Source organism: Balaenoptera ricei, chromosome 15, assembly GCF_028023285.1.
Source record: "Balaenoptera ricei isolate mBalRic1 chromosome 15, mBalRic1.hap2, whole genome shotgun sequence".
NCBI lineage: Eukaryota > Metazoa > Chordata > Mammalia > Artiodactyla > Balaenopteridae > Balaenoptera > Balaenoptera ricei.
This window is the reverse complement of record NC_082653.1, coordinates 51,691,302-51,717,046: the sequence shown is the minus strand read 5'-3', so window position 1 is coordinate 51,717,046 and position 25,745 is coordinate 51,691,302. Positions and strand designations below refer to the sequence as shown.

At 57.2% G+C, this 25,745-nt stretch overlaps 2 protein-coding genes across 8 annotated transcripts in view; one reads left to right on the top strand and one right to left on the bottom strand.

The window, feature by feature from the left end:
* Nucleotides 1-25,745, top strand: part of IFT140 (intraflagellar transport 140) — a 70,182-nt gene that overhangs the window by 28,315 nt on the left and 16,122 nt on the right. For 6 of the 7 annotated variants that reach the window (XM_059898770.1, XM_059898769.1, XM_059898773.1 and 3 more), the window contains 5 exons: nt 1,011-1,128; nt 3,481-3,611; nt 4,021-4,189; nt 5,287-5,418; nt 9,108-9,307. In XM_059898770.1, coding sequence (XP_059754753.1) covers nt 1,011-1,128; nt 3,481-3,611; nt 4,021-4,189; nt 5,287-5,418; nt 9,108-9,307 — 750 coding nt within the window. The remainder of the gene's footprint in view (nt 1-1,010; nt 1,129-3,480; nt 3,612-4,020; nt 4,190-5,286; nt 5,419-9,107; nt 9,308-25,745) is intronic. The other variant, XM_059898774.1, reaches the window with a different exon arrangement.
* Nucleotides 11,363-25,248, bottom strand: TMEM204 (transmembrane protein 204). The gene is made up of 3 exons (XM_059898776.1): nt 24,386-25,248; nt 19,786-19,941; nt 11,363-12,096 (listed from the first exon to the last, which is right to left on the bottom strand). The coding sequence occupies exons 1-3, from the start codon at nt 24,660-24,662 to the stop codon at nt 11,852-11,854; spliced, it is 678 nt and encodes a 225-aa protein (XP_059754759.1). The 5' UTR covers nt 24,663-25,248; the 3' UTR covers nt 11,363-11,851.

Sequence of the window (25,745 nt, the reverse complement as noted above, 5' to 3'; positions counted from 1 at the left end):
CTTCTCACCTGGGTGGGAGGTTCCAGATCAGCAGGGGTGGAGGCTGGAGTGACCCCTGTGCTGGTGCATCCAAGGTGGAGATGTGAGTCTGAAGCAGAGTGCAGCTTCACGTAGATGCAGGTGCATGCGTATAAAGATACCATGGCTATGAGGATACACAGCAGTCAGTATACACACAGCCTGGCCCTGTCAGCCGTGGGGGCCTGGGGGCAATGACACCCCAAGAGCAACGAGCACATTCCGTGCCCGGATCTGGGTCTCTAAGTCCTCCTGCAGTAAAGGGAACTGATCTCCTCGGAGAAATGATGCTGGGACCGATACTGGGACTGAAGCAGGAAATACACCAAATGAGCCTGGAGACTCTGTCCCAGCCCGGAGGGGCCCAGGGAGACGAGACAATTAAATGTCAAGTGGGGCCTGGACAGGGGCCTAGGACAGGCAGAGGACACTATGAGAAAAGTACGGAAATGTGAATAAAGCAAAAAAAAATCATGATGAGATACCTCTACAAGCCAGTGTTGTTTCTAATGGCAACAAACTGAAACAACTAAACAGGAGATTAGTTAAATAAATTTTAGTTTGTCCACACAGTGGAAAAGCACACAGCTGTAATGAAGTATGGGCAGCAGAGACCCCGGCCGGCTGTGCTGTGGGGCCGATGAAGCATCCTTAATAAGCTGCTCCTGTGTGAGACAGGGACAAAATACGTATTTGTGTTTGTTCACAGAAACAGAACTTTAAAACCTCACCCACCAAATAGCAGATTGTTATGTTGTACAGCTGAAACTAAGATAACGTGTGTGTCAATTATACCTTGACAAAAAAAATGTGAAAATAAAAAATCATCCTATGTTCTGAGCTCAGCCCATTTCCCGGGTCTCACATTACCGAAGTGAGAGCAGTTGGGCCTAAGCGGAGCTCAGTTCTCTGGGCCCAGGTTCCAGGCCGCTAGGAGAAGGGGCGCCTGCCATCCCACGGCAGTGCCACTGAGACCGCGTCCCTCCCCACAGAGAGGCGAAGGTGCACTGCAGCTGCAAGAGCCTGGCAGGGCTGGTCCCCGGCGTGGGGGGCATGGCCTCCCTCAGGTGCAACGCCAGCGGCAGCAAGATCAGCATCCTCCTCAGCAAGGTGGGTCCCCTCGTGCGCACGGCTCCTCCCACCCCTCCAGCTGGCCCTTCTGCGCCCCACACCCCGTGCCCTTGACGTCCCCTCCTCCCCGGGCGGGCGGAGTGGTGGGGGAGCTTTCTGTCTGGCCTCTCCTCTCGCCTGGGGCCACCCTTCACCTCCCCACCTTCCTTCACTCCCTGTTTCGTCAGCAGCAGTGGTTTCTGCTTTGCAGAGACCCTCACCTCTTCCCTTTTCTGCCTCTTTCCATCACCCGACTAAATTCTCTGGGCACCAGGGGTAATGACTGTGGAAGGACCTTGGAGCCTCTTGCTTAGAGAGACACACGATGTGGGTGTGAAGGAGGCAGGTGGCTGGGTCGCCTGTTCTGGAGGAGCTAGTGCCTTCCCACCCGGCAGTGTCTGTTCATGCTCTCCTCATGCATTCACTCACACATTCATTTGCTCACTCATTCATTCACTCATTCACTCACTCATTCACTCATTCGCTCACTTATTTATTCACTCATTCTCTCACTCGTTCATTCAAGAGTGGATTGCTGGTTGCCCTCCATGTACCACACACTTTTCTGGCCACTGGAAACACAAACTGATCGGTTAAATGGGGGAATCGGCCCCTCCCCTCGGATAAGCAGACTCGAGTAAATTTTTACAACCCTGGTGAGAGCTGAGAGGAGAGGTGCAGAACTGGAGGTCAGTGGTAGGTGGAACAGCTCTCAAGAGTTCCGGAGGCTTCCAGGGGAGGTGGAGGTTGAGCCCAGGTGTGGGCTCGCCGGGTGGGCAAGTGATGGGGGCACAGCCCCGCCAAGGCGTCAGAGTGCGACCCCGTGGCAGAAGCATGGCTTCGCCAAGGTCTCCGGTCACTGGCAGAGGGGGAAGCCCAGGCTGAGTGGTCCGTGGGCTATCACAAGGTGGAAGATCCCTTGGGGCCCATCACAGCCATACTTGGCTGTAGGGCAGGGAAGGACAGTGGCTGAGAGGAGCTGGGTGAGGAGCCTTTGGGGGACGGAGGGGGGTCCTGTCTGGTTGTTGAGTTAAGGCATTTGAAGGGCGGCCTGTGGGCAGTTAGACACAAGCCTGAGTCTCAGCTGGGAGGTCTGGCTGGAGGTGGGGGTCCTACCAGCCGGAGGCCCAGGGTGGACCCGGGGAGGCTGAGGGAGGGGAAGCAGCTGAGCTGATGGGGAGAGACAGGCAGGCACCGCACACCAGGCAGTCCCGGGTCACTCATTCCTTCAGTGGCCAGGACGCTGCCCAGGTGTCCATGCACAGGCAGGAGATGCCCACACAGGAGGTAGGCAGGGTATCGGGACGTGGTGCTGGGCAGTCCTGGGAAGGGCCTTTTCCTTGGTGCTGGGTGTGGACGCTGGTGAGAAGCGCGGACTGCTGAGTGACCATTGTCTCCAGAGGCCTGATTCTAAAGAGCAGAGCGAGCTTGAGGGAGCTCAACGCTCAGACCAGGGTCGGGAATGCTCGCCCTGGTGAAAGAAAAAATCAAAGAAAGAAAAGTTGAGCTAGGTTAAGGGGGCTTGCAGTGAAAGATAGCTCCCCTGCCCCACTGGCACTCCCCAGGGGAGGAGAGGCTGGGAGAAGCAGGAGGAGGAGGACGGGATGGAGCCCCTCTCCTTGCAGACCGGGGCGGGGTGGGGGTGGAGTCTGGGGTGGAGACTGAGTCCTGGCCCATCTTAACATGTCCCAGACGCTTCGTTGTTTGTCATTTTGCTTAGGGAATTGTGATGACTAGAAGCTTGCATTTTTATTTAGTCAAACCTATTGATGATTTTTAATTTGTGATTTCTTCCATTGCTCTTAAGCTTACAGTATTTTCTTTTGTCTAAGATATTGGTAATTTTTCATTTTCTTGCCTCTCTTTTCTTAAGCACATCCCTTTACCATCCCGGTATCTGTGGGAATAAAGGTTTAACTGTCTACGTGAGTTCTTGGCATTTTCCTCCAACAACCAAGCTGGTTCCCTTTTCTCAGCTTTTCTGAAGCTTCTCTATGGCGTTTACTTCATTTTTATTCACCTGCGTGAGAATTAGTTTATCAGAATCTCGGTCCCTCCTTGTCCCCATGGTTAATCCATCTCAGGTAAGATGACATCACGCTCACATCTGTATTAAGAACAGCTAGACAGCCATAGTCGACCTGCACAGTCCTAGAATTTGTCTTCAGTTTTCTGAAATTAGAAAGTAGTAAATCCATAGCCATTTCAGCAGGATGAACGTAAGCTGACGTTCGAATTACAAACGCTGGAGGCCCGCTCGTGGGAGGGGCCGGATGGATGACCCGGGCATCTCTTCCAGGCGTGTGGCTGTCAGTGGGCAGGTACCCTGAGCTCCAACTCTCTCTTCCCCAGGCTGACAACAGCCCCGATTCCAGAATCTGCTTCTACGACGTGGAAATGGACACAGTGACCATCCTCGACTTCAAGAGGGGACAGATAGATCAGAGAGAGACGTTGTCCTTTAATGGACAGGAGACAAAGAAGTAAGATTGTGGTTTGGGAGGATTTTGTTGGAAAAAATGTTGAAAACGATGTTCAGTTACTTGTTGGCTTCGAGGCAGGTTGTTGCTAAGTTTACTTCACACTTGGAAGAGCTCAGAGATCACGAGTGGTGGAAACCAGAGGTGAAATAGAAACAAACTCCCCTGGTCAGTCGGGGTGGATTTGAGTCTCTAATCTGTTTTCCAGGTTCTAAGGTTCTGGAGTCATGGGGTCAGAACTCGAGCTTCTGAAAGGGCTGCAACTCGAGTGTCCACAAGGGCAGCCTGAGTCTTAGGGCACAGAGGGCCCGTCAGCGTCTCTGTTGGCGTGGAGAGTGTTTCTGAAAACACAGTGGTCTTTCTTCAGGGCATTGATGTACCACGTGTGTGAGGGTCCGTCTCTCTCTTTCAGAAGCCAGGCCCTCGCGGATGAGAGGCTGACGAATCTCGTGCCCGTGAGCCACTTCTGGGATCAGAGTGAGCCCAGGCTGTTTGTGTGTGAAGCCGTGCAGGAAGTGCCGGGCGCCCCGCTGCAGTCAACAGACAGGAAGGCCCTGGGCGAGGCCAGCACGGGCCCCACGGTACCACACGCTGTCGCCTTTGTGTTTAGATTGGTGGGGACGTGGCAGGCTCTGTCTTCCCAACAGGTCCACAGGGAAGTCCTGGGGAATGGATTCAGGAGAGCGAGCGCCCACCCCCAGGATGCCGGGGGACACCTCTCCCCTCTGGGTTGACACTGAGAGCTGGCCCCACCCTCTGTCACGTGCCATTTTTTCTCGGCGGTTCAGAGCTCTTTATCAAAACAGTTAATGTGAACTTACCCCTTGATGTCAGCTCGTCCTGTGGGGTCCAGTTACTGAGGCTGACTCCTCAGTCATCCCCCGAACAATTGGCCCCCTTGCCCCTGTCTCCACCCCAACCCCCAGCTTTGCAGGGCCTCCCTCCCCAAAGCTGGTGACTCTCGGGCCCAGGACTCCAACACTTTCCAAGTCTTGGGTCCTGCAGGACACCCAGTGATAGCTGAGAAAGCCCGGGGGCTGCATGCGCCTCTCTGTGACCCAGTGGGATCTTTCGTAGGGTCCTCAGTAGGTCAGCAAAGGCCGGCCGGCCCTAGAGCTTCAGGTGACTTGTGTCCCTGCCAAAGGGACTTCCCTCCAGGACGTGAGAGGCTGGAGCCCCTGAGGCTACGCAGGCACTCACACAGCAGGGCAGCCACCAGCCCCTCAGCCTCCGCGTCTCCTGGGCAGAAGGTCTGTGGCCGAGTCCTGCAGGACAGGGTCCCGCCGAGCACCGGCCTCTCTGCTGTCCCTCCCTGAGAGCAGAGCAGAGTCTCCATGTCAAAGTCAAGAAACTGAAGGGGCTACTCTTGAAACACGGGAGCTCCTGAGCTTCACTCACCAGCGCGGGTGGAAGGGTTAGTCTTCACCACAAGGTCAGCGAGATGGGTCTAGTGGTTCCCAGGCCGGACGAGGTGCGTCCTCCAGGAGGGGAGTCAGAGAAGAGCGGAGCCTGGTGTGGTTGCTGTGTGCCCCGAGGAGGAAGGGGGTTATCTGTGTGCCCGTGTGTTGGCCCCTCTACTTTCTTTGTGTTTTATGTAAATATCCCAGCAGTGAAAATGGGATTGGGCGAGATTCAAGAAAGTTATTGCCAAACTAAGACAGAACGTCTCCCTCTGCAGGCAGACGTGCTGGTCCTGTCCTTCTTCGTCTCTGAAGAGCACGGCTTCCTGTTGCAGGACAGCTTCCTCCGGCCTCCCGTCTTCCAGACGCTCCTGGGAATCCAAGTGCCCCATTATTACTTCACGAGAAAGGTGGGAGCCTCCACATGCGCAGCCGTGTCTCAGGCCCTCCTCCCCACCGGGGCTCTTTCGTTAAACAAGCAAACCGTGTGCCCTGATTTGTCGCCTGAGATTCCCGCAGATCCGAGGTCTCTGTGTGGGGAAAGGCAGGCAGGCAGCAGTGCTGCTGAGGGTTGTCCCTTCCGGCGTCCCCCAAAGGCACCGTACCCTTCCACTTTCCTGTCTTCTTTTTTAAAATTCTAGCTGGTTTTTTAAAAGTACGTATTCCTATATTTACTGTAGGAAATTCAGAAGCTTCAAATAAAGAAATAAAGACCAAGGATGCTGCAAATCTCCGTGGTCGCAGCCCCCAGAGATGGTCACTGGGAAAGGCTGGCGGACAGCCTTTCAGGAGAGGTTTTGTCCTTTGCCCACGTGTGTGTGCGTTACATACACTGGTTGTTTTTATTTTTTTTATTTTTATTTATTTTTTTGATGTGGACCGTTTTTAAAGTCTTCATTGAATTTGTTACACTATTGCTTCTGCTTTATGTTTTGGTGTTTTGGCCCTGAGGCATGTGGGATCTTAGCTCTCCCACCAGGGATCGAACCCGCACCCCCTGCATTGGAAGGCGAAGTCCCAACCACTGGACCACCAGGGAAGTCCCACGGGTGTGTTTTTAAATTTTTGATCAAACAGGGTTGTTTTCAGCACATGCCACCCACCCCCTCCCCCCACCGCTAACAAGGGTATTTTGGATGAGTTATTTGCCTTCCCTGGGACCTGGTCTCCACGTCCACGTGGTCCCTCCTAGACCTGAAATCAGCCATCCTCTGCCCTGAGATACTGTGCTGATCACAGGGGTGGGTGCATCTGTGGGGTAGGGGTGGCGGAATGTCCAGACCAGTTGAAACACTGGCTGAGCCACCTGTTCTCAGCTGGGCGCCAACACCGCCTACACAAAGGAGGCACGGCTGCGCTGGGACCTGAAGGCTGCAGCCTGTCGTTCGTGCCTTCCGTTCTGCAGAACTGCGAATGCGCTGGCCGCTGCTGCTCCTATTCTCATAAAATCTGCAGACTCCTCCCCTTCGTCAGCTCTTTGGGCTCCCCTGCCGCGTCTTTCTTTACTGTCATGTCGGAAGAAGGACTGAAGTATGTAGACTTTTACTGGGATTTTTTTGGCACTTAGCGTAGGGTGATTTAAAATCAACCCTAAACATGAACTCTGTATTTTCTGCAGTTAGCAAGTGTTCCTTTTTTAGCCAGAGGTAAGGGCAGACCCCAGAGGACCCCCAGAGATGGCGGACATGCCATCTGAGCTTGGCTACCTCTGCTGGCTCCGGAGCTGAGGCCCCTTGCCTGTGTGAACGGCTGTCTGCTCAGAAGCCAGGACGCAGGTCTCCCCGGGCCCCTCCCAGGGTTATTACTGACCTGAAGAGGTTTGGCAGGAAGGCCCAGGGTGGGCTGTCTGCTCTTTGTTCTGTGACTGTCATGGGCGAGCCGTGTGGGTCTGTGGGTCTCAGGCTGTGCTGATGCCCTCGTGCAACGTGCCCCCCTGAGACCACAGGCCAGGGTTGCCCCTGGGAACAGCATCCCCAGCCATCGAGGTCGGCAGCGAATAGTCTTTTCTGCACTTTGACTTGTGATCCGATGCAGTGAACTTTGTGAGGCTGTGTGGTTTCGATTCCAGGAGCCCCTGCGCTCTGTCCATGCAGGTTTTCTGAGTTCCCTCTTTTGAATAGACCAGTGCCTCCAGACAAGCATTTTTCTGAATTTCATTCTTATTTAGTGCTTTTATACGTTTTCATTTCTCTTTGATTTGAGACTCAAAACGTAGAGACAGCCTTTGAGCTCCTTCTCTTGGGCGTCTCCCACGTCTTCACGCCTGGGCTTGTTTCCCGCAGTCTGAGTGCCGTCCTCCCCTCCGCCAGCCCCTCGGCTCTCTTCCCCCCGAGCATCCAGTCGGAGCTGCTGGCCCAGCAGAGGCCTGGGTGATGCTCCTCCCTGTTACCTGAGCTTTGCAGTTGCCCCAAGATGTGGTTTTCTTTGTTTTAAGCGACAGCTGTCTGTGTGCTGACACCTCCCGCCTCGCATGCTCCAGCTTTGTCGGGGGCCTGGCACGGCGTCAGCTCCTCGTTGGGGCAGCACGAACAGTCTTGTCTCCTGATGCTTGCGGTGAGGAAGTATTTCACTTACCTGTGTTTGCAACACAGGAAGTCTTATTCATTTGATCTCTCAGTGCGGCGGAGGAGAGGCCACGCAGCCTGTTTCCCTGAAGCGCCTGGCGTCCCGAGGTTCCTGTCCCCACACTCAAGGGTGTGATGTCAGTCGAACAGCCCTGGGCCCCCAGGTCCCACGTGTGTCCAGGGCAGGTGGCTCATCCCCTCGAGAGCAGAACACAAGGCGAGTGCAGGCAGGGGGCACCGTGAGCCGTGACCGCGGGCGCACTTGTTTCTGTGAGAATTCCCGCGTGTGCTCACGGGGAGCAGGGCTCTAATGAGGACGGGGCATCAGACCCACAGCAAGGCTGATGGAGGTCAGGCTGCTGTCTCGTGATCTGTGAAACCACAGCAGACAGCAAGTACCCCCATGGTTTTTGTGTCCACGTTTTCTGAAGGTTTCCCACTCAGTGCAAAATCAGCCCAAACTTGAGGACTCAGCTTCCTGCCGGATGTGACCCAGCCACTCGGCCACGAACCCTGACCAGGGCTGCTCCGGGCCTCTGCTTATGCTCTGCTCTGTGCCTGGAGGGTCTCCCTGTCCACACCTGGGTCTGATGAATCCTACCAGGGTTTCAAGGCCCAGATCAAGCGCCCCCAAAGTCGGGGGCTACAGTTGAACTTCAGAAGGATCCGTGACACAGGAGCTGCTGGGAACTGAGTCAGAGGCAGGTGGTGAAGGAGTCAGAGTCACAGCAGATACGAAACTGCCAGGGCGGGGGAGTGGGGTCCAAGGAGGTGGATCATGACCCCTCTTTACATGGGGGAGCCTGTGTAATCAGACGAATGGACGCTGCAGAGAGAGAGCAAGCCAGGTGGGAGACCGAGGGGGGGTGTGCAGGTCCAGCCCAGGGGCGAGTGGAGGGCATGGAACCCCGTCTAGCTGGGAGGAGGGAAGTGGACTTGAGGATTTGTGGCCGGAGCTGGCGCAGAAGGCATGGTCCAGACAGTGCACTAAACTGTGCTTGTGCTGGGACCACAGGATTTCCTTCCTCTGCCTGCATGGGGGGTGTGGCGGGGGGCCTGCACTAGGTGAAGGTTCTCCTGAGAAGCACCAGCAGAGGGCTCACCACCACTAATCCAGGTTACGTTTTGGAAACTTCTACTTGCAGTGATGCTGGCGTCGATTTTAATACCCTCTGCACACGTACACAGGTCTGACTTGATAGTAAAAGCTCTTTCTAGGAATTTTACAAACGGCCCTGGGAGGTAGGGATTTTCGCGCCTGTTCACGGCTCTTGAGCAGCTGATGTTAGTGCCTTAGCGGCTGGCAGGTCCCTGTGCGTCGACAACCTGCGTCATCCGCTGTCTGAAGCCAGAGCCCCAAGTTCTGGTAGCTTCAAGGGGCCTGCAGACGTGTGTTGTGTTTGCCGAGAGCATTGCTGAATATGGGGTCTGTGTGCAGAGGGTGCCCGCAGCTGACGAGTACCCCCAGGGAGAGGCCCGGGGTGGGCCCTGGCTTTGCAGGGATCCACAAATAAACAGTGCCCTTTGTCGTTCAGCCAGGAGAAGTGGACCTCGAGGACCAGGTGGACTCCGGGTCCCAGCGCATCCCCCAGACGGTGGGCAGGAGGCCCCTGCGGGACTTCGTGGGTCTAGAGGACTGTGACAAGCCCACGCGGGACGCCATGCTCAACTTCACCTTCTTCCTGGCTGTCGGGGACATGGACGAAGCCTTCCGGTCCATCAAGCTCATCAAGAGGTGAGGGTTCTGCTCGCGAGGTGTGCGGCGCCCAGCTCCCTGCGGCCCTCCTTCAGGTCTCTTCCCTCCCCGCGAGTCTCATCGTCGCTGACTCTTCTTGGCGTTCCTGGTGTCTCATGGGTTTTCTCTCAAGGAGATGCTGGTGCTGGTGGAAACCCGGTTGTATATGGGCACCTGGCTGGCCTCGCGATGCTCGGTGTCTCGTGGGCTGTGATTTAGTTGTTTTGATTTACTTTACAGTGGACACTTCCTAGTTGAAAGTTCTACAGTTGCTAAATATTTATAACATCTGTCTGTCCAGGAATAATTGCACTAAACAGAAAAGTGTTTTTTGTTTTTGGCTGCGTTGGTCTTCGTTGCTGCGCACGGGCTTTCTCTAGTTGCGGTGAACAGGGGCTACTCTTCCTTGCGGTGCGTAGGCTTCTCATTGCAGTGGCTTCTCTTGTTGCGGAGCACAGGCTCTAGGCGCACAAGCTTCAGTAGTTGTGGCACACAGGCTCAGTAGTTGTGGCTCACAGGCTCTAGAGCGCAGGCTCAGTAGTTGTGGCACACGGGGCTTAGTTGCTCTGCAGCATGTGGGATCTTCCCGGATGAGGGCTTGAACCCGTGTCCCCTGCATTGGCAGTCAAATTCTTAACCACTGTGCCACGAGGGAAGCCCTAAACAGAAAAGGTTTTGATAGTAAACTCTCAAAACGGCAGGCAAAATGCAATTAAAATTGCTCTAACTTGTCAATCAAGGGCTACCTATAAGCAGCTTCCTCTCTGTGCCTGTGAGAATTCAGAGCTTCTCAGGAGCATTTGACAGATTTTAATTGCCAAAGAGTAGGAAAACTATTGAAGGGTGAAATTCAAGTGGGAAGAGGAGGACGGGAGTTAGGGCACCCCAGCAGCCCTTGTCTGCAGTGATGGGTCTGTAACCCAGAAGCACCTTCCGAGCAGCCTGAGACCTGGTCTTGGTCCACAGCAGAGGGGCTTTTCCCTGCTGCAGGTGGGCAAGAGGCTTTTGATCAGGGAAGTGAAGAGTGGCTGGAGGCACTTTCCGTTTCATAGGAACTCGATCACAGACCGTAGGTGAGCACGTGGCCCATGCAGTATATGTAGTCGTGTACGTAACACTGCTGAGACTGTACAGCTTGAGGTGCCCGGGGGAGGAAGGGCAGCCCTTTGGGTCCCCTAGTGTGCTGGCTGTACCTCTGCCCTGAGCTGCGCTTACGTCCGTGGTCAGCCCAGACGTGCTTTTAAGTCATTCTCCGTTGCTTTATGTTTTTTTAAAGCAACAACCGGATCTACCTCTTGCTCTGACTAAAGACAAATTCCTGGGGCAGCGTGGCCTTCGAATTCCAGACTGGTCACTGCACATCGTCTGGGAGGTGGAGGCAGCAAAGCTAAATGTTTCTTAGAGGGTTGGCCTAGTGTGGGGGCAGCAGCCAGACAGTGACCACCCCCACGCTGCGGACTTTGCACGGTGTCCACCACCTCCCCTCGTTTCCTGGGCCGGAAGATGCGTTTCCCACCGCCAGGTGGCACGGGAACAAGCAGCTGCGCTCTCGGGGGACTGTCCTTGCAGGTGTGGCCGGGCAACCCAGCCCGGTCCCGGGGGACGTGGGCTGGTTTTGAGCCCCTGAGGCAGCTCTTAGGTGCTTGTGTTCAGCCTGGGGCTTAGTCCCTGCTACGGAGTCAGGTCCAGGGCTGCTGGCACCAGGTTGGTGCTGGGAAGGTCTTCTGTAGCCCACCAAGTTTGGCTGGATGCATTGAAGACTTTTCTAGGGAAAAAAGTGAATCAATCTCTGAAATTTAAGCCAATAGACTTTTTCCCTCATACTGCGCCAACTGTGGACCTGCCGTTGTCCAGCCAGCGCTTAGAGTCTGTAGAAACAGGGACTTCTGAACGGAAACATGAGTGAGCCATGAGTGGTCCCCAGCGCTCTGCCCCCGGGCCTATAAAATGTGTCAACCCTTCTCTGACTGCTGACCCACAAAGCTGCAGAAGAATAAGCCATATTCCTTCACCACGTGGCAGTGTAATGGATAAAACACAATTTTTAAACCGTGGTAAGAGGTTTGTGTTTTATTTTAACTTAGGAAGATAATCTGGAGTAAATGGACATCACTAACACAATCCTGTTGTAAAACCGTAACCATCTGACTGTAAATTCTGAGTCCCTGGAGGAAGATCACGGACAGTTCAGAACTCTTCCCTGTGTTCTGCTTTATCAAAGTAAATATGACCCAGGACGCCCCTCTTGGCAGATACAGAATAAATTATTCCCGGGCCAGGGCGGAGAGCGAGGCGGCTGCCATCCCGGACGTGCCTCTCCGGAGCTGGTCTCCAGGACAGGACATGCGCGAGCGTGAAGCGGGCCGTGGCGGGGTTGGGGGGGTGGGGGTGGGACGCAGCCGGTATGTGGTCACGCCCTGTGTTCGTGTATAACGTAGTGAATTTGTGTCGTACATGTGCTCTCATGGGAAGCCGCGCAGGCAGCGCCCTGCTTCCCAGATGGTCCCTGCGGTGGACGGAGCCCCGAGCGGCCTCCCGCCGCCCTCAGCACGGCGACTCCACGTAGTCGTTGTCCAGCCCGCGGCGGAAGCGTGCGGTCAGGGAGCGGCTGATGACGATGACGCGGGGGGCCATGCAGTCCTCCCTCCTGTGCAGGACGTTCCAGATGAGCATGGCCGCGGCCAGGGTGGCCAGCAGGCAGGCCCCGATGTTCAGGTAGCAAGACCAGGACAGGCTGGTGTACGGGCCGATTCTGTAGAACGTCACCAGCCCGATGACCAGAACAAAACCTGCGGATGAAGGACAGGGTGAGACAGGGAGCGGAGGAGGCTGCGGGTCCAGCCGTGGGGCCACTCCCACTTCTCCTCCCACCCAACCCTGTCCTCCTGGGTCTGAGAGCCCAGCTCCACTTGGTGCTGGTGCCTTGGGGTTGAGCTGAATTTTATGGGACTTTTGGGTCTGGTGGCTGTTGGGGGGGGCGTCTGCTCAATCCTGACCCCGGATGGTCATAGGGGCTCATGTGCTTCCTGTGACCTGGCAGGTGTCAGGCCACTTCCTTGGCCGCCCTCCCCATGGAGGTGACGCTGACACCCACTTCCTCACCCCGAACAGTCCAGCAGTAACTCCGTGGAAGGTCCGCTCTGGCTTATAAACGCCTAATTCATTCAAAGTGAAAGCAAACACAGATATTTTCTAAGTCTTACCTTGAAACAACTCAGATTTGTATTTAACTTAGTTTGAATTCCTGTTTTTAAGAGTTTTCTTATTCTTAATGTTTGCTTCCAGAGGAAATATTTTCTTTTAAAACCTGAGATGGCAGAGGGCCTGCACATTCGGGGTGGGGGGAGTGGGGGGAGTGGGGGGGGAGCCGGACTGTGGCTGAATAGACTCGGCTGGTTCTAGAATGTCCCCCTCACCCACCCGGTCCCCTGCGGGTCTCCCTCCGTCCCTTCCTCTCTCCAGGTGACACGGGGGGTCCAGGACTGTGCACAGCGTCCTGTGTGGACTCAGTTAAGGCGGCCATGTCCCCTCTCGGTCAGCTGTTAATACCGTCACATCATCACTTCCATAGTTGTATCTTTAAGGAGCTCCAAAGACTTGATTTTATTAGTTCTTACAATAGGAAAACCAGGATTTCTCACCCAAGATCTGTCAGCTAGGCTAACAGGGCACTGATGTTTGAAAGAGTTCAGGTCTGAATCTGGGCTGGAAGCCCTGACGGCTGGGACGAGGCAGAGGGCTCGCTCCCCTCGCCCCATCCTGCCCCGTCCTTCTGAGTCTTGTTGAAAGAAGGCACAACAAGCTCCCTGGCTGGCAAAAAATGCCCAAAGACGTAGTGAAAACAAGGGAACACATAAAGTACTTTCATTTGCATTACACAAAACACAGGTCCTAATTCCTTCCCTCACGCAAAACTCGGTGGCACAAAATCGTGGGCAGAGGATGTACTCCTAGCTGGGAGAGAGGAATGCCAGAAGTTTCTTTTTGCCAGTGTGCATGACAAACAGAATTAGTTATTTTTAACAGAAAGGAAGTATCGAGAAGCTTTCCATGTATAAAAAGCTCCACAAAGTACCATAGAGGATTAGCACAGGGATTAGTCACCATCACCATTGTTTAGGACACAACCGGGGCAGTTAAGTGTTTAATTCATACTTTCTGGAAGGCGCAGAAATGCTTCCAGAATGCCTGTGTTTCTAGAAAACTCCAGCCTCTGCCCCAGCACTAAGTCATGACACAGCTATTAGAATCGTCAGCGGGCATCACTGCTGCCCTTTGCTCCGGGGCCACGCCAGGTCGTACATGATCTGGTTTCCTGAGGAAAGCCAGGAGGCCACAGGGAGTGGGGGACCAGCATGAACAGACGTGCAGATGTCACAGTGCAGGGCAGGTGGAGGGGCTGCAGCAGGCAGTTCGGCCTGGCCAGAGCCCAGGGCAGGAGACGAGACAAGTCCAGGAGGGGCTGGGAGTCCTGTCTGGACCACGCTGGGCCCCCGAGGGCCTTTGTCCTCCTCGGGCATGTTGGGTTCCAAGAAACGGATTCACCCTGGTCGCCACAGCAGAGGGCAGGGCTCCCTGGGCAACCTAGCCAAGGAGTTTGATGATCTCAGGGGAGTGGGGTCGGAGGAGCAACAGGCCACATGGACCAGCCTCCTGGCCTCAGCACAGATCTGCAGCGTCGTCCATCAGAAGGGAACGGGCGAAGGAACTGGGCCTCCGCACAGCCTCCAGGGCCATCGGCTGTCTGACATGGGGTTGGTTTGCGTCACTGAGAACAGAAGACCTTGAATTTACTGCAAGGCCGTCCAGTGGAGACTTGGCAATTGTGAGACCCCGACCTGGACAGGGCCTGACTGAGGAAAGCACGGGGCACGCCAGCAGGGCACACGCGTGGCCCTGGGACCTGCGACCCACTCCCAGGACTGTGCCCGAGTGAGACCCTGCTTGTCACAGGTCACAGGAAACATGACCGGGACCCCACATCAGAGCATCTGAAATGCGCATCCTCGGAGACGAGGTGCTGGGCCACGGGCCGCGGGGCGGACACGGCTGCTCTGTGCTTGGTTCAGACAGGCCCGGCCAACGGGCGGCCACCACTGACCGGGGCCGGAGGCAGCACATATGGGCTTCTCGGTGTCACTTGTGTGTCTCCTGAGTCCTTTGTACATAAGGTTCATAGTAAGACAGTTAGAATATTCTAGAAGTGCAACTAACTTTACAGTCTTCTATTAACAAGCACTTCCTAAAGCGTGTCACGACTCTGGCCACGTGCCTCTCGTTGCCACGTTCCCACGGCTGTGCTGGTCGCCCTGTGGAGGCTGTAGAGGACACGCTTTAGCGTCTCCCGGCCCTCAAGACACGCCTGGCCTTGAGTCTGCTCACGCTGCGCGCTGGTCCCCCTACCTTTCCTGGCGCCGCCATCCTGAGCTCCATCTGCCTGGTGGGAGGGCGCCTCCCGTCCTCCTGTCCTGGCCCCTGAGTGCTCAGTTGGGCAGTCACCCACCCATTGATCCAGGTCTCCCCGTTTAGGATGAGGGCTGTGGGGGTGGGGGTGGGGGAGGCGCTGCGCCCTCCAGGCGGGGAACACCCACCCACTTGCCAGCGTCAGGGCTACTTATGGTTCTTAAGATCACATCGTCCGTTTTTTTTGGAAACAGGGCAGGCTGTTGCTTTGTTGCCGTCCTACTCAGCTTATTAACTTCCTCCGTATGTTTAGCTGTACGGCCTACAATGGAGAAGACTGTTTCTTATGTCACAAGATGAAAGAAGTGTGAATTCACATGTGAACAGACAGCCGGGCACAGCCGGGCACAGCCACCCACGTCTGCAAGCACAGCGGGAAGAGTGGTGGGGGTGACAGGCCGGGGGAGCGCGGAGCCTCTTGGAGGGACTTTTTACAGAGTGAAATGAACAGGCCAAGTCCCCCCTGTCTCGTGCTTTGTCTTGAAAACGATTTCTCTAGCATCCAGCAGTGAGCGGTGTGGACGGGTTTCAAGCATCGAGGTGCTCCTTCTCCAGCCAGCGTTGCTCAGAGGCTGCACCTTCTTGCTGGTTGGTTTTTTTCCCAAGAGAAGTAGGAAGGAGAAGTCTAGTTCTGTACCGCAGTGTAAAAAAAGGTTAACAAAATTTACATCGATGTGACTTTACTCTGTGTCAAGACCAGTGTTGGCTTTTGCTTTATCTTAGTTCAACTTGGAACACGTACAGTCAGAGAAGGGATATGCTTCCCTAACATCAAAAAAAAATACATTTGTTCCTGAAGCAGGAAAATACAAAGAACTGACTGGAACAGTGGGCCCAGGTGCTGGGCCGTGGGTGGATGTCACAGTGGGGCTGGCTCAGGGACACGTGGACTCTGCCCTGGGCCAGTGGGGGCGGTGTGGCCTGAGCAGATGCATGGGACGTGGGGACCAAGCATGCGCCACGCGGCAATGGCAGAAAGCCACAGAGATGCGGAGAGGCAGCGGCTGCCTGCGCTGGCTGTGTGGGCACATCCTCCTGAAATCAAACTGGCCTTTTACTTTGATAAGGTTCTCTCGCCACAGCCAGCCTGAAGTGCGGTTTCTCCATTCTCCTGACATTCAGGTCCCCATTCTCGTGAATTTTTCAGTGACATCGCTGTTTGTACAGAAACGAATCTAAGGGGAGAGTTTTTAGCAAATGCACGGACTTCTGCACGTGGAGTCAATTCCGTCCTCATGAACTTGTGTTTCCAAAGCAAATAGCCCCTTTCTGTGAGCCGGCGGCTGTGGCGCTGTGGTTCACAGCGCCCTCTCCTCTCTTCCTTCCTGCTGGCTTCCCAGGGCTCCACCGGCGGTCACAGGCCTTCCTCTGGAGTGGCCATCAAGCACACGCAGGGCCCACGGGTGGGAAGAGCATGTGGCTGAGCCCTGAGCCCTCAAGTAGCACACCTGCCTCAGCATCCACGGGGCAGCGCTGGCCAAGGCCCCGGAGCGTGTACAGGGCACTCGAGGCTCAGCTGTGAGCAGCAGAAGGTGGGGACAAGTGCCTCCCCCTTAGGGAGAGAGTCTAGGAAAGGAGAAGGCGACACTCTCCCCAGGGTGCGGGGCCAGGACTGGGCTTGGGAAGTGGGCTCAGAAGACAGGAAAGCGAAACGTCTGGCCCAAGCCAAGTGCTGCTTTATAGTAAAGCACAGAAAGTGGTACGTTCCTATGAGCAGGTTTGCGAGAACAGCATGATCCCCACCAGCTCACGAGTAGCCAAGACAGACACCGTGCATCACCCCGACTGACCTTTCGGATGGTAAAGTCAGCCTTCTCACGGCGCGGAGTAAGCGGCCCTTAGGGTGTAAGTTTTTCATCATAAGAAAAAGTCTTAGGATTTCCAGAAGTGGAGAGGGGAAGCCTGCAGACGTGAAGCCCACAAGGTCCGCGAAATGCCGCTCTTGAAATCATCCTCCTGGGTCTGAGGAGGGGTGGGCCAGGCTGGGGCTGGCGGACAGCTGCTGCGACCCCAGCGAACACAGTGCTTTCACGGGGTGTTCAGCTTATGGGTGGGGGTGGAATAAGGGACTGAAAGGAGTTTTTTCAACTTTAAGGTAAATTAAAATTACACTTGGAAAATTCTGCAAAGAAATTGCAAACTATTGCATGCGGTGGCCTGAGTTCAATAGAGCAAACCCGGTGAAACGGCTAGTAGTCACATTGTTGCCCTGCAAGAGCAGCGTTTCCTGGGTTCTCCCTGGCGTCTGGGACTGGGTCCTTTGGAGCCACAGCCCTGAGCAGCAGGGGCTGCCCTTTCACAGACCCAGGCTGGGCATCATGCAAGCGTGGTGGAAACGGCCAGAAACGGCCGTGGGATGAATGGGCGAGCGGCTGGCCTCCTGTCTCCTCCCGCTGGGGTGTTGCTCTCCGGCTGGTCCCGGCCTCCCGGGGAATCCGTGTGCTTCCCCCTTTCACGAGCACCTCTCTCCCCCCACCCACCCTCTGGCCCCAGCACTGGGGACTCAAGATTCCCTTGCATAACAGGTACCAGCAGGCATTTCCCCCTCCTGGGACAGGATATCCTGGCGCCCTTCAGTCTCTCCCTGACTGTTTAAAACAGACCAGAGCACAGGAAAAAACCTAACTCTAAAATTAGCAGTGTGATAGAAGAAAGGCACAGAGCTGTGTTCTGTACTGTTTGTCAATGAAACAAGTCTAAACAGGGCCAAATGCATTTCCTTTTTGGGCACAGCAGACCCACTGTGGGTAACCGTCGGACACCATGGGGAGAGGGGGCCTGCGGAGGCAGAGGGACCATCTGAAGTGCCGCAGGTGCTGCTTGGGGCTTCTGGCTTTTTCCGTGGGCCTCTGCCTGTCTGACGGTTTTTGGACAGAGCCTGGTCCAACCTTTCCAGAGGCTGTGCTGGCCTGGAAATACTCAGGAAAGCAGCATGTGCCCCCAGCCCCCACTTGGCCAGGACAGCCCCTGAACCCCAGACCTTCGGCAGTGCCCCCCAACCCCCACCGATTGATGCAAGACAGTTTGATTTTAGTTAATGGGGGTTCCCCCGTTTCCATTTTTTTGGTGTGTTATTTGAAAACAACAATATTTTGTTCTGAAACAAGAGTTTACAGGAAGTAAGATGTCAGTTTTGACACCAAACCCACAATATTTTTTCTAATAATTCTAAGTAAGTGTCTCAAAGAAGTTTCTTAAGAAATGCAGTGACAGATTTGATCATCCTGCTAGGAGAAGTTACTTTCAGAATCAAGAGCTGTTACTTTTATACCTTTAATGCCACTAAAATATCTGTTTCTAATCCAGCTTTTCCAATCACATTGCAAAATCTTCCACTTCCTTCTTGAAGGGATGGAATTTCAGATGATCCCACGTGAGAGAGGTGGGTGGTTTCAGTGAGGCGGGGAAACTGCTTGATTTACAGCCCTAAGGTCAGCAGAGGGCAGGTGGGTGATTTTCCTACATGTGTGGCATTGGAACGTCCGTGTTTTTCCTCACAGTCCTAGAGGAGGGAGGAGGTGGAGGTCCGAGGTCCTGCTTCATGTACCTGGTTAACTCTCAGAATTGCCCCGGGCAGGGTGGGCATTACCCCATTTTGCAGTTGGGTGAACTGAGGTGTGGCTTTGCCCCGTTCACATGGCTGGTAAGCCGTAGGGCCGGACACAGTTCTGTTCTCCTGACATCAAAGCCTGCGCTCTTTCCTAGGCCCTGGCGACGCCCTCCGGCCTGCCCGGCCACAGGGAAGTGACTGGCCTTCTGTGAACAGGGCCTGTTTCCGAGTCCCACCCGGCACTTTCCAGCACGAGTGCTGCCAGCCTGTCAGCCGCATTCTGGAAATTGCGTTTCTCCAGGATGATGAGGGCCGGGATCCATTATTCCCCAAGTGATTCACTCGTACTTCCTGCCGTTCCTCCCGCCGCATGTGTTGGAACTGCACCCTCATGGTTGGGACACTGCCTTCTCCACTGAGCTGGAGAGGCAGGCGGTGGGCTGGTGACGTCCTGGCCCTTCCTCTGTCCCATCAGCCACCCGTCTGACCTTCCCCATAGGCAGCAGGAAACCTGAGCTCCCAGGTTCCTGTGATCATTAAACCTGGGCCAGTGAGACAGGCAGAGGGAGAGGGGAAACCAGCACAGACGCCCCTATGCTCCCTGGGGTGCCGGGTGGACACTTTGGGGCTTCCGTGGCCGTTGTGCAGAGCCTCCTGGAACAGTCCCATTCATCATCCACGGTGCTGCCACACTCGCCCTGTGAAGACTACAGTGTGCCCAGGCCCTGCCCCATTTCACCCTGCAGTCGCCCCCAGAGGCCAAGGCGGCTTCTGGATTGTTCGCTGATGGCCAAGGCCTCGCTGCTCTCCCCCACACTGCCCCCATCACGCTCGTCTGGCCCTGGTGTTGCATGTGCGTCCCTGTGTGCTTGGCGGGGTCCTCCACGCTTTGTCTGTGCTTCTTACAGGAGGGCCCTGCACACCCCAGCCGGGCCCCAGGAAGCTGCATTTATAACCGAGCGTGCAGGTCGCCAGCTGGGAACCATGTGTGCCCAGAACTCCCCGTCTGCTAACCGTTAGCCAGGAAGGCCATGGAGGCAGGCAAGGGGTCAGAAGGGCGCCTCCCTCTGCCCATGTGCCCAAGTGCCTGCAGCAGGCTGCTGCACCCTCATGGGAGGAGCGTGAACCCAGGCCTCCTGCCACACAGGCTGCAGAGGGGCAAAGAAAACACCAGATGCCAAAGACTTTGGAAAGCAAAGCAGGTCACCGTGAGCCTCAGCACCTTGTCTTAGATGGGAAGGGCCAGGAGGCCTTGCGCAAACAGACACAAACCCATCTGGTTGCACCTCAGCGTTCCGCCCCTGTGTGTATTTCTGTTTTGCTGCTGCCCACAGTGATGGGTGGGGTGGGAGCGTGACCCACAGGGGTCGCCATGACTTTAGAAGCCACAGCCAACCTGCCAGCCCTGACAAGAGCTGGGGATGCGGCTGCTCAGCCTGGCGGGGGCCCGGGCGAGGATACTTACTTGCCAGCTGGAACGCAGCGGCCATGGCCTCCTCCCAGCACTGGGAATCGGGCGACATCAGGGGCAGGCCCGTCAGTCCCAGGATGAAGGTGAGCTGGCCCGCGGCAAGTGCCGCCGTGGCCACCAGGTTGCAGGCTCGCATCATGTCGAACTGCACTGTGAGGGGCCGGAGGGAGAGAAGCAGGCGGTCAGCACGGGCGAGGCCGCTCAAGACCGGGCTGCCTGCCCCTCCCGGGACTCCTCCCTCCATCTCACCGAGTCTCACCACTCCCTTCCCAGCCCCCACCTGCCCCTGGTCTCTGAGCGAGGCATTTGGAGGCTGTGCACACAGGGCAGAGGGAGGATGGGGCAGCCCGATGCTTGGACTGCAAAGGTGGGGGCCGTGGAGGTGTCATCGAGAGGCCATCAGGGGAGTCAACTTTCCCACCCATGTGCTGGAGGGCAAAGCCATCCGCCGTGAAGTCAGGCCCCTTCCCCGTGGTCCTTCCATGCTGTAAAAGTGGCCCCCGCCCCCAGGCTTCAGGTGCAGCGCTGTCTGATTCATGCTCTGCGGGCAGGCGGCATTCACATTTAGCGCTTGTGGAGTCCAGAGTCTTGTGGGGGCGTTGTGCCGCTTCCTGCCACGGAGAGTCAGCTCCTCCTGCCCAGGGGTCTCGACCTGCTTCCCCCTGGCCTCCCTCCTGCTGTCTGGAGCTTGAGGGGTCTCACCCTTCCCAGATCCCAGGCCTGGCTCTGGACTGTGGTGCAGGGGCCCCGGGCTGCTGCGAAGTCAGAGCAGCCCTGAGGGTGGAGGGGCAGAGGGCTTCTGGGAGGAGAGCCTGGCACCGAGAGCCAAGGAGCATTCCCAGGCAGACAGATGGACGGACAGCGCCTCTGCCAGGGCTTGACGCTGCCCGTGACACTCTCGCCCGCTCCTTGCGCGGCCGCACACGCTCCGTGGGCCTCACTGCCGGGTGACCGAGCGCTCATGTTCTGGGTTCTGTAGTCTTCAAAGTTACCACAAAACATAGCTGCAGTCGCTGGGAACCCTGACCCTTTAAAACTCAGGGAGACGAGGAGCCAGGGGTGGGCGGTGCAGCCTGGTGAGCGCAGGGCTTCTGGCAGTGGTGTGGCAGCAGCTCTGGAGCAACTCGGAGAAAGGACAGAGGCTGGGCCGGAGAACAGAGCGGGCTCCCCGCACACGGGCTCAGACCCCTCCTCTCCCGCAAGGCTGGGGCGGCAGGGCTGCTAGCGCTTGTGATTTGCAGAAACCTTCCTGGCTGCTCACGAGGTCTTCTCGGGTCCCCATGACCACACGTGGGAGCAGGAGGACACGTGGCTCCTCTGTCAGCACGGGGGCTCCGGTTGCTCGGGCCACAGACTCTGGAACACCAGCTGGCTTCCCGTGGAGGCTGCTGTTCATCACACTCTTCCTGCCTTTTTCACGCTGTTTTCTTTGCAACAATTTTTACCCTTCAAACGCCCGTACAGAAGGTCCTGCTACTCTAAGAGGTCATAGAGTTTGGAAGTGGAGGTGGCCTCAGAGACGAGGGCTGTTAAAACGTGATGGGTGTTCACAACACAGGGCGGAACCGGGATCCACTCTGGGCCCAGGAATGTCCTTCCGGTTCCGGGGCCCAGCCTTGCAGGTGAGGAAAGACGTGCACCAACGGGCTGGCCATGCCGGGAGTGTCTGCGCTGCAGTGTGTTGGTGCTGGCACCACGAGGCCCTGCCCTCCCGGTGGCCCCGGCGGCTCTGAGCGCTCAGCCCCATGCCACACACCCTGGCAGCAATCCACCCTCCAAGCAGTCGAGCTGGGCCGCTGCCTAGTACCCAGGTGCCTGAGGCTGTAAAGGCTGAGGCGGCAGACTCTCCCCTTGGCCATGCCCCTTTTCCCAGCCACCCAGAGGGGACCAGTCCTCACTAGCACCCACCAAGCCTGGACATTTGACGGGTCCTCACACTTGCTGTGTGCGCGGCCTGGGCAGCAGCACTGGGTTTTGAGGAGCCATGAGAACGTGGCCGTGAGTGTCTGCCGGCTGGGCAGTCGTTGTGCCCCTTCCCACCCCAGTGCCCTGTGAGGCTGCCTCCCAGGAGACAGAGAGCAGCGGTCACCACAGGAGATTTAATTACGTGTTTGTTCATGTCCCCGCTGGCTTCAGGGAAAGGACACAGGTGCCCGACAAAATGCACAAAACTTGGAGAGATGAAAAGTGGCAGAGAGAACGGGGGCCAGAAAGCAAGACTGACTCCCGACCTGGGCTGTGAGGTACCCCCAGACCCCCACCTGATGAGTAACAAAAGTCACGGCCGCCGCACACGCCCAGTGAGCCAGTGTGGGGGAAGGGCCCTGTCCTCGAGGACGGGACCTGGTGTGACATGGGGCCAGCTGGAGGGCCTGCCCCAGGGTCGTCCCCTGACCCAGCATGCTCGGGACACCCTCACTACAGCTTGTTACGTTGGGGGACGGTGGTGTTGGCCCGATGCGCCAAGTGGCTGTGGCTCGGCTCTGCGGGCTCTGCCAGGACTTGGGCACAGAGCTGGCAGGAGCGTGGCTGCTGTCCCCGAGAGCTGCCCTGGCCACCTGCATCATGTCTGGAATCTCTAGGGTGAAGCAACACGAGTCTCGCCACCTCGGTACCCCCACACGGGGCTCGGGATGGACAGACGGAGGTGATGCTGTGGTCAAGGCCGCCCACTCCTCCTCCCTGTCCCTAGCCCGGCTGGAGGCTGGACCATCGGGGGCAAAGCCTGGGCTGGGGTTTTGCATGAGAGCTGATGAGACCGGGAGCTGGTTTGATTGAAGGGGGCAGCCCAGAAACCCAGCCAGAAGCCCCCAGCTCCGGAACCCCCGGGGCAGCAGTGCTCGGTCCCCAGGAGCTGGTGAGACATCTGCCAGCCCCTCTCCCTGGTCTCAGCCTCATTCACGAGAAGCTCCAAATACGTTTCCCTTGTTCTGGGAAAACCTCTGATGCTCAGGGCATCATTAAAGGTCAGCTGCCACAGATGACGTGTTATGGCAGGAGGATGTTTTAAAAGTTGTTCAGGGGGCTTATCAGGTGGTCAGGGAGGGACAGCAAACAAGGGCAGGTGAGCGGGGTGCTGGGGACAGGCGGCAGGGTGGCTGTGTGGTCTGGAGGCAGAGAGCGTCCCGGCCCGTGTCTTCCTGGCGTGACCTGACCCGACCTGGCTCAGCAAGGGGGCGGGGGGACGGATGCCCGGAGGGGGCACCTGTGGGGCATTGGAGGCCTTGAGCCCAGGGCAGGGGCTGGGCTGACGTGGGACCTCCCCCCCGGGGTGGAGGGTTGCTCTGTTGCGGAGGGGGGGGGCGTGCGCAATGCACTTGTGGGGTGGGAGAGGCGTGGCCTGCGCGGAGCCCATGCTAGAGCCCCGGTCACTGGCTTTCACTGCTCCTCAGGACAGACCCAGAGCCCAGAGGGACCAGTCTGACTGGCAGGTCACAGTGACCCAAGTTCAGCTGACCTACCCAGCCCCCCCCAGGCCTCTGGTCTGAGAGCTCACAGAAGCTCATTGATTCATTCAGGCTCTTTGCCCTTTTTAAGGGAGGTTGTGGCTCTCTGCTTGCAAAGGCGGGGGCGGGCTGGCAAGCCAGCCACTCCCGATGGAAGACACCCCCAGGCTGTGCTGCGTGGGGGTCCACGTGCAAAGACGGGGTCGCGTCCCCTCAGGGACCTGAGCAGAGCCACATGCCTCCTGCAGCCTCAGTCTCTTTGCCTGTGAAGTGGAGGCATCATCCCCCCACTCCCATTCCCTCGTGGGTCAGGGTTCTGAGGGCCGTCATGCCTGAGTTGAGTGAGGCGTGCCCTCTGGAGCAGCCAGCAGAGGCCTGGCTGGAGCCACGTTTTCCTGAGGACAAGTGTCGTATTCAGAACAGGTGATGAGGTCTACGTGTTAGACTCTTGTCTGCAGTTTTAAAGGGTCGTCACTGGGGTGACCTTTGCCCATCGGCTGCTGTTGCCGTGTGTCTACACGTTAGGTGACAAGCGTTTTCATATTTATGAACCTTCCGTCCCGTACGCTCAAACCCTACCCCGCTTTCAAAGTCAAGTTCCCACCTTTCAGAGCTGTAATGGATCCTGTGCCGGACGTGACCAACCAGACAGGACCACTGGGCAGAGGGAGCCAGTCCCCTGCTCACAGGAGTCGGCTCTTCTCTGCCGTCTGAAGGCCATCAGTCTCCCACTCTCTCCTGGGCATCCCACCTACAGCCAGTCCCTGGAGGGTCTCCCTCTGTGCTGCCCACTGCCTTAACAACCCTGACAACTGTGGAATGAAGTCCAAACCCAGCCGCATGTTTTTAAGCTTCTTGTTTATTTTACTCATTAACAGTCTTTATTTTCCACCAGGAAAAACGTATTTTCCTTGCTTTGGTTAATGTATCCGTACTGTAGCTATGCATGACGGCAGAGAAAAAGCCCCCTCCCGCACAGGAAGAATTCTGTCCCAAAGGGGCCGGGGCAGGGTGGGCTTGGAGCTTGGGGCTCGCTTGTGTCCCCAAGAGCCAAGGTCGCCCCTGTGAGCAGAGCACCCATCACCCGTCAGCAGATGTGCCCGCATCCACAGCCGCTTTAAAGGAGGAAGGAAAATAAGCAGACTTACGTTTGACGGTGCCTCGCGACTCCTGGAAGCCCGCCGCCTCGGAGCCCCAGCCCAGGGCCTCGCAGTCCCTCATGTCCGCCTGCCCGGGCCTGGCCCCCGGGCTCGGCCCTCCCCTGGCCCTGTCCAGCCAGCAGGACCGCCACAGCCCCACGCTCCGCCTGCGCCCATCCTCCAGCGTCTGGTACACCCAGTTGGGGGTGAAGGCCGCTGCGTTGTTGAGAATGAGAGAGACGAGGGCCACCAGCACGGCCGTGGCCACCACTTTCTGGACAGTCATCGCGGACTGCAGTGCCGTCCCCTTGTCGTGGAGAAAGTCCCAGTCCCAGTCGGTCAGCTGCTGTCACCAGGGGTGGCTAGAGGACATCACCGCTCATGCTTGGAGGCGTCAGGAAGGCCCATGCGACAGGTGCGGGGGCGCCCGCCTCGCGGCCCTCCTTACCCTCCTTCCTGCACCTGGAGCAGGGCCAGGCCTGAGCTGAAGCCTTCGGAGCTGCCCATCCCGGGGAGGAAGCAGGGGCACCAGCGAGAGTCCAGAGTCGTGAGCGCGCCGTCTTCCTGGGAGGAGGAGGAGGCGAAGAGAACAGAAATCACTGGCGAGGCAGGCAGCAACGCGGGGTGCCCGGGCCTCACTCTCAGGACCAGGACCAGTGCGGAGCGGGGCTCTGAGCAGGGCCGCTGGGAGCAGCGCAAGTGAGCCACTGGGGCCTCCGCTGCCTGAGCCCCTGCCCGGTGCCTCCGCCACCGAACAGCTGGTCCTGGAAAGCAAAAGGGTTGCTGCAGGGATGCGCGTGCGTGTGTGAGTGAGTGTGTGTGTGCCTCGCGCCTGCGTTTTCCCCCTGTCTCTCAGCAGAGAGGAAATGGTTGTTTTTGAGGCTGTTTTTGGTGAGCTGGAGGGCGTAGCCAACTGCAACAAATAGCAGCCAGACACTAACAGGATGTGTTTCCTGATAGGAAAAGCAGGGGGGCCTTCTTCTGGAGGCCTGCTCCGGGACCCTCCCCCGCCCTACCCACCTTCCCTGGAAGTGGAGGCCAGGGATGCCGGCCTGGCAGGCCCACAGGCCCCGCTGTCTGTCTCGACCCGGTGGCTCGGGGTGGGCAGGGCGCTGGTGACCAGTCGCCCACCTTGGGGACTGGGCGTCCCCCAGCCATCGGTCATTCCCCCAGCACATGGGTGCCACGCACCCATAGGTGCACAGCAGAGAAGGGCCAGTGTGGTGGGGAGGCCCCCTGGACTCCTCCACCTCCCAGCTGAGACCCTCACCCATGCTTGGAGACCTACCAGAGCAGGCCGTCGTCCTTGAGGTTCAAGAGGCTGGGTTCTGGACGAGCCGTGCACCCGGCAAGACCTGAGGGCCTGGGC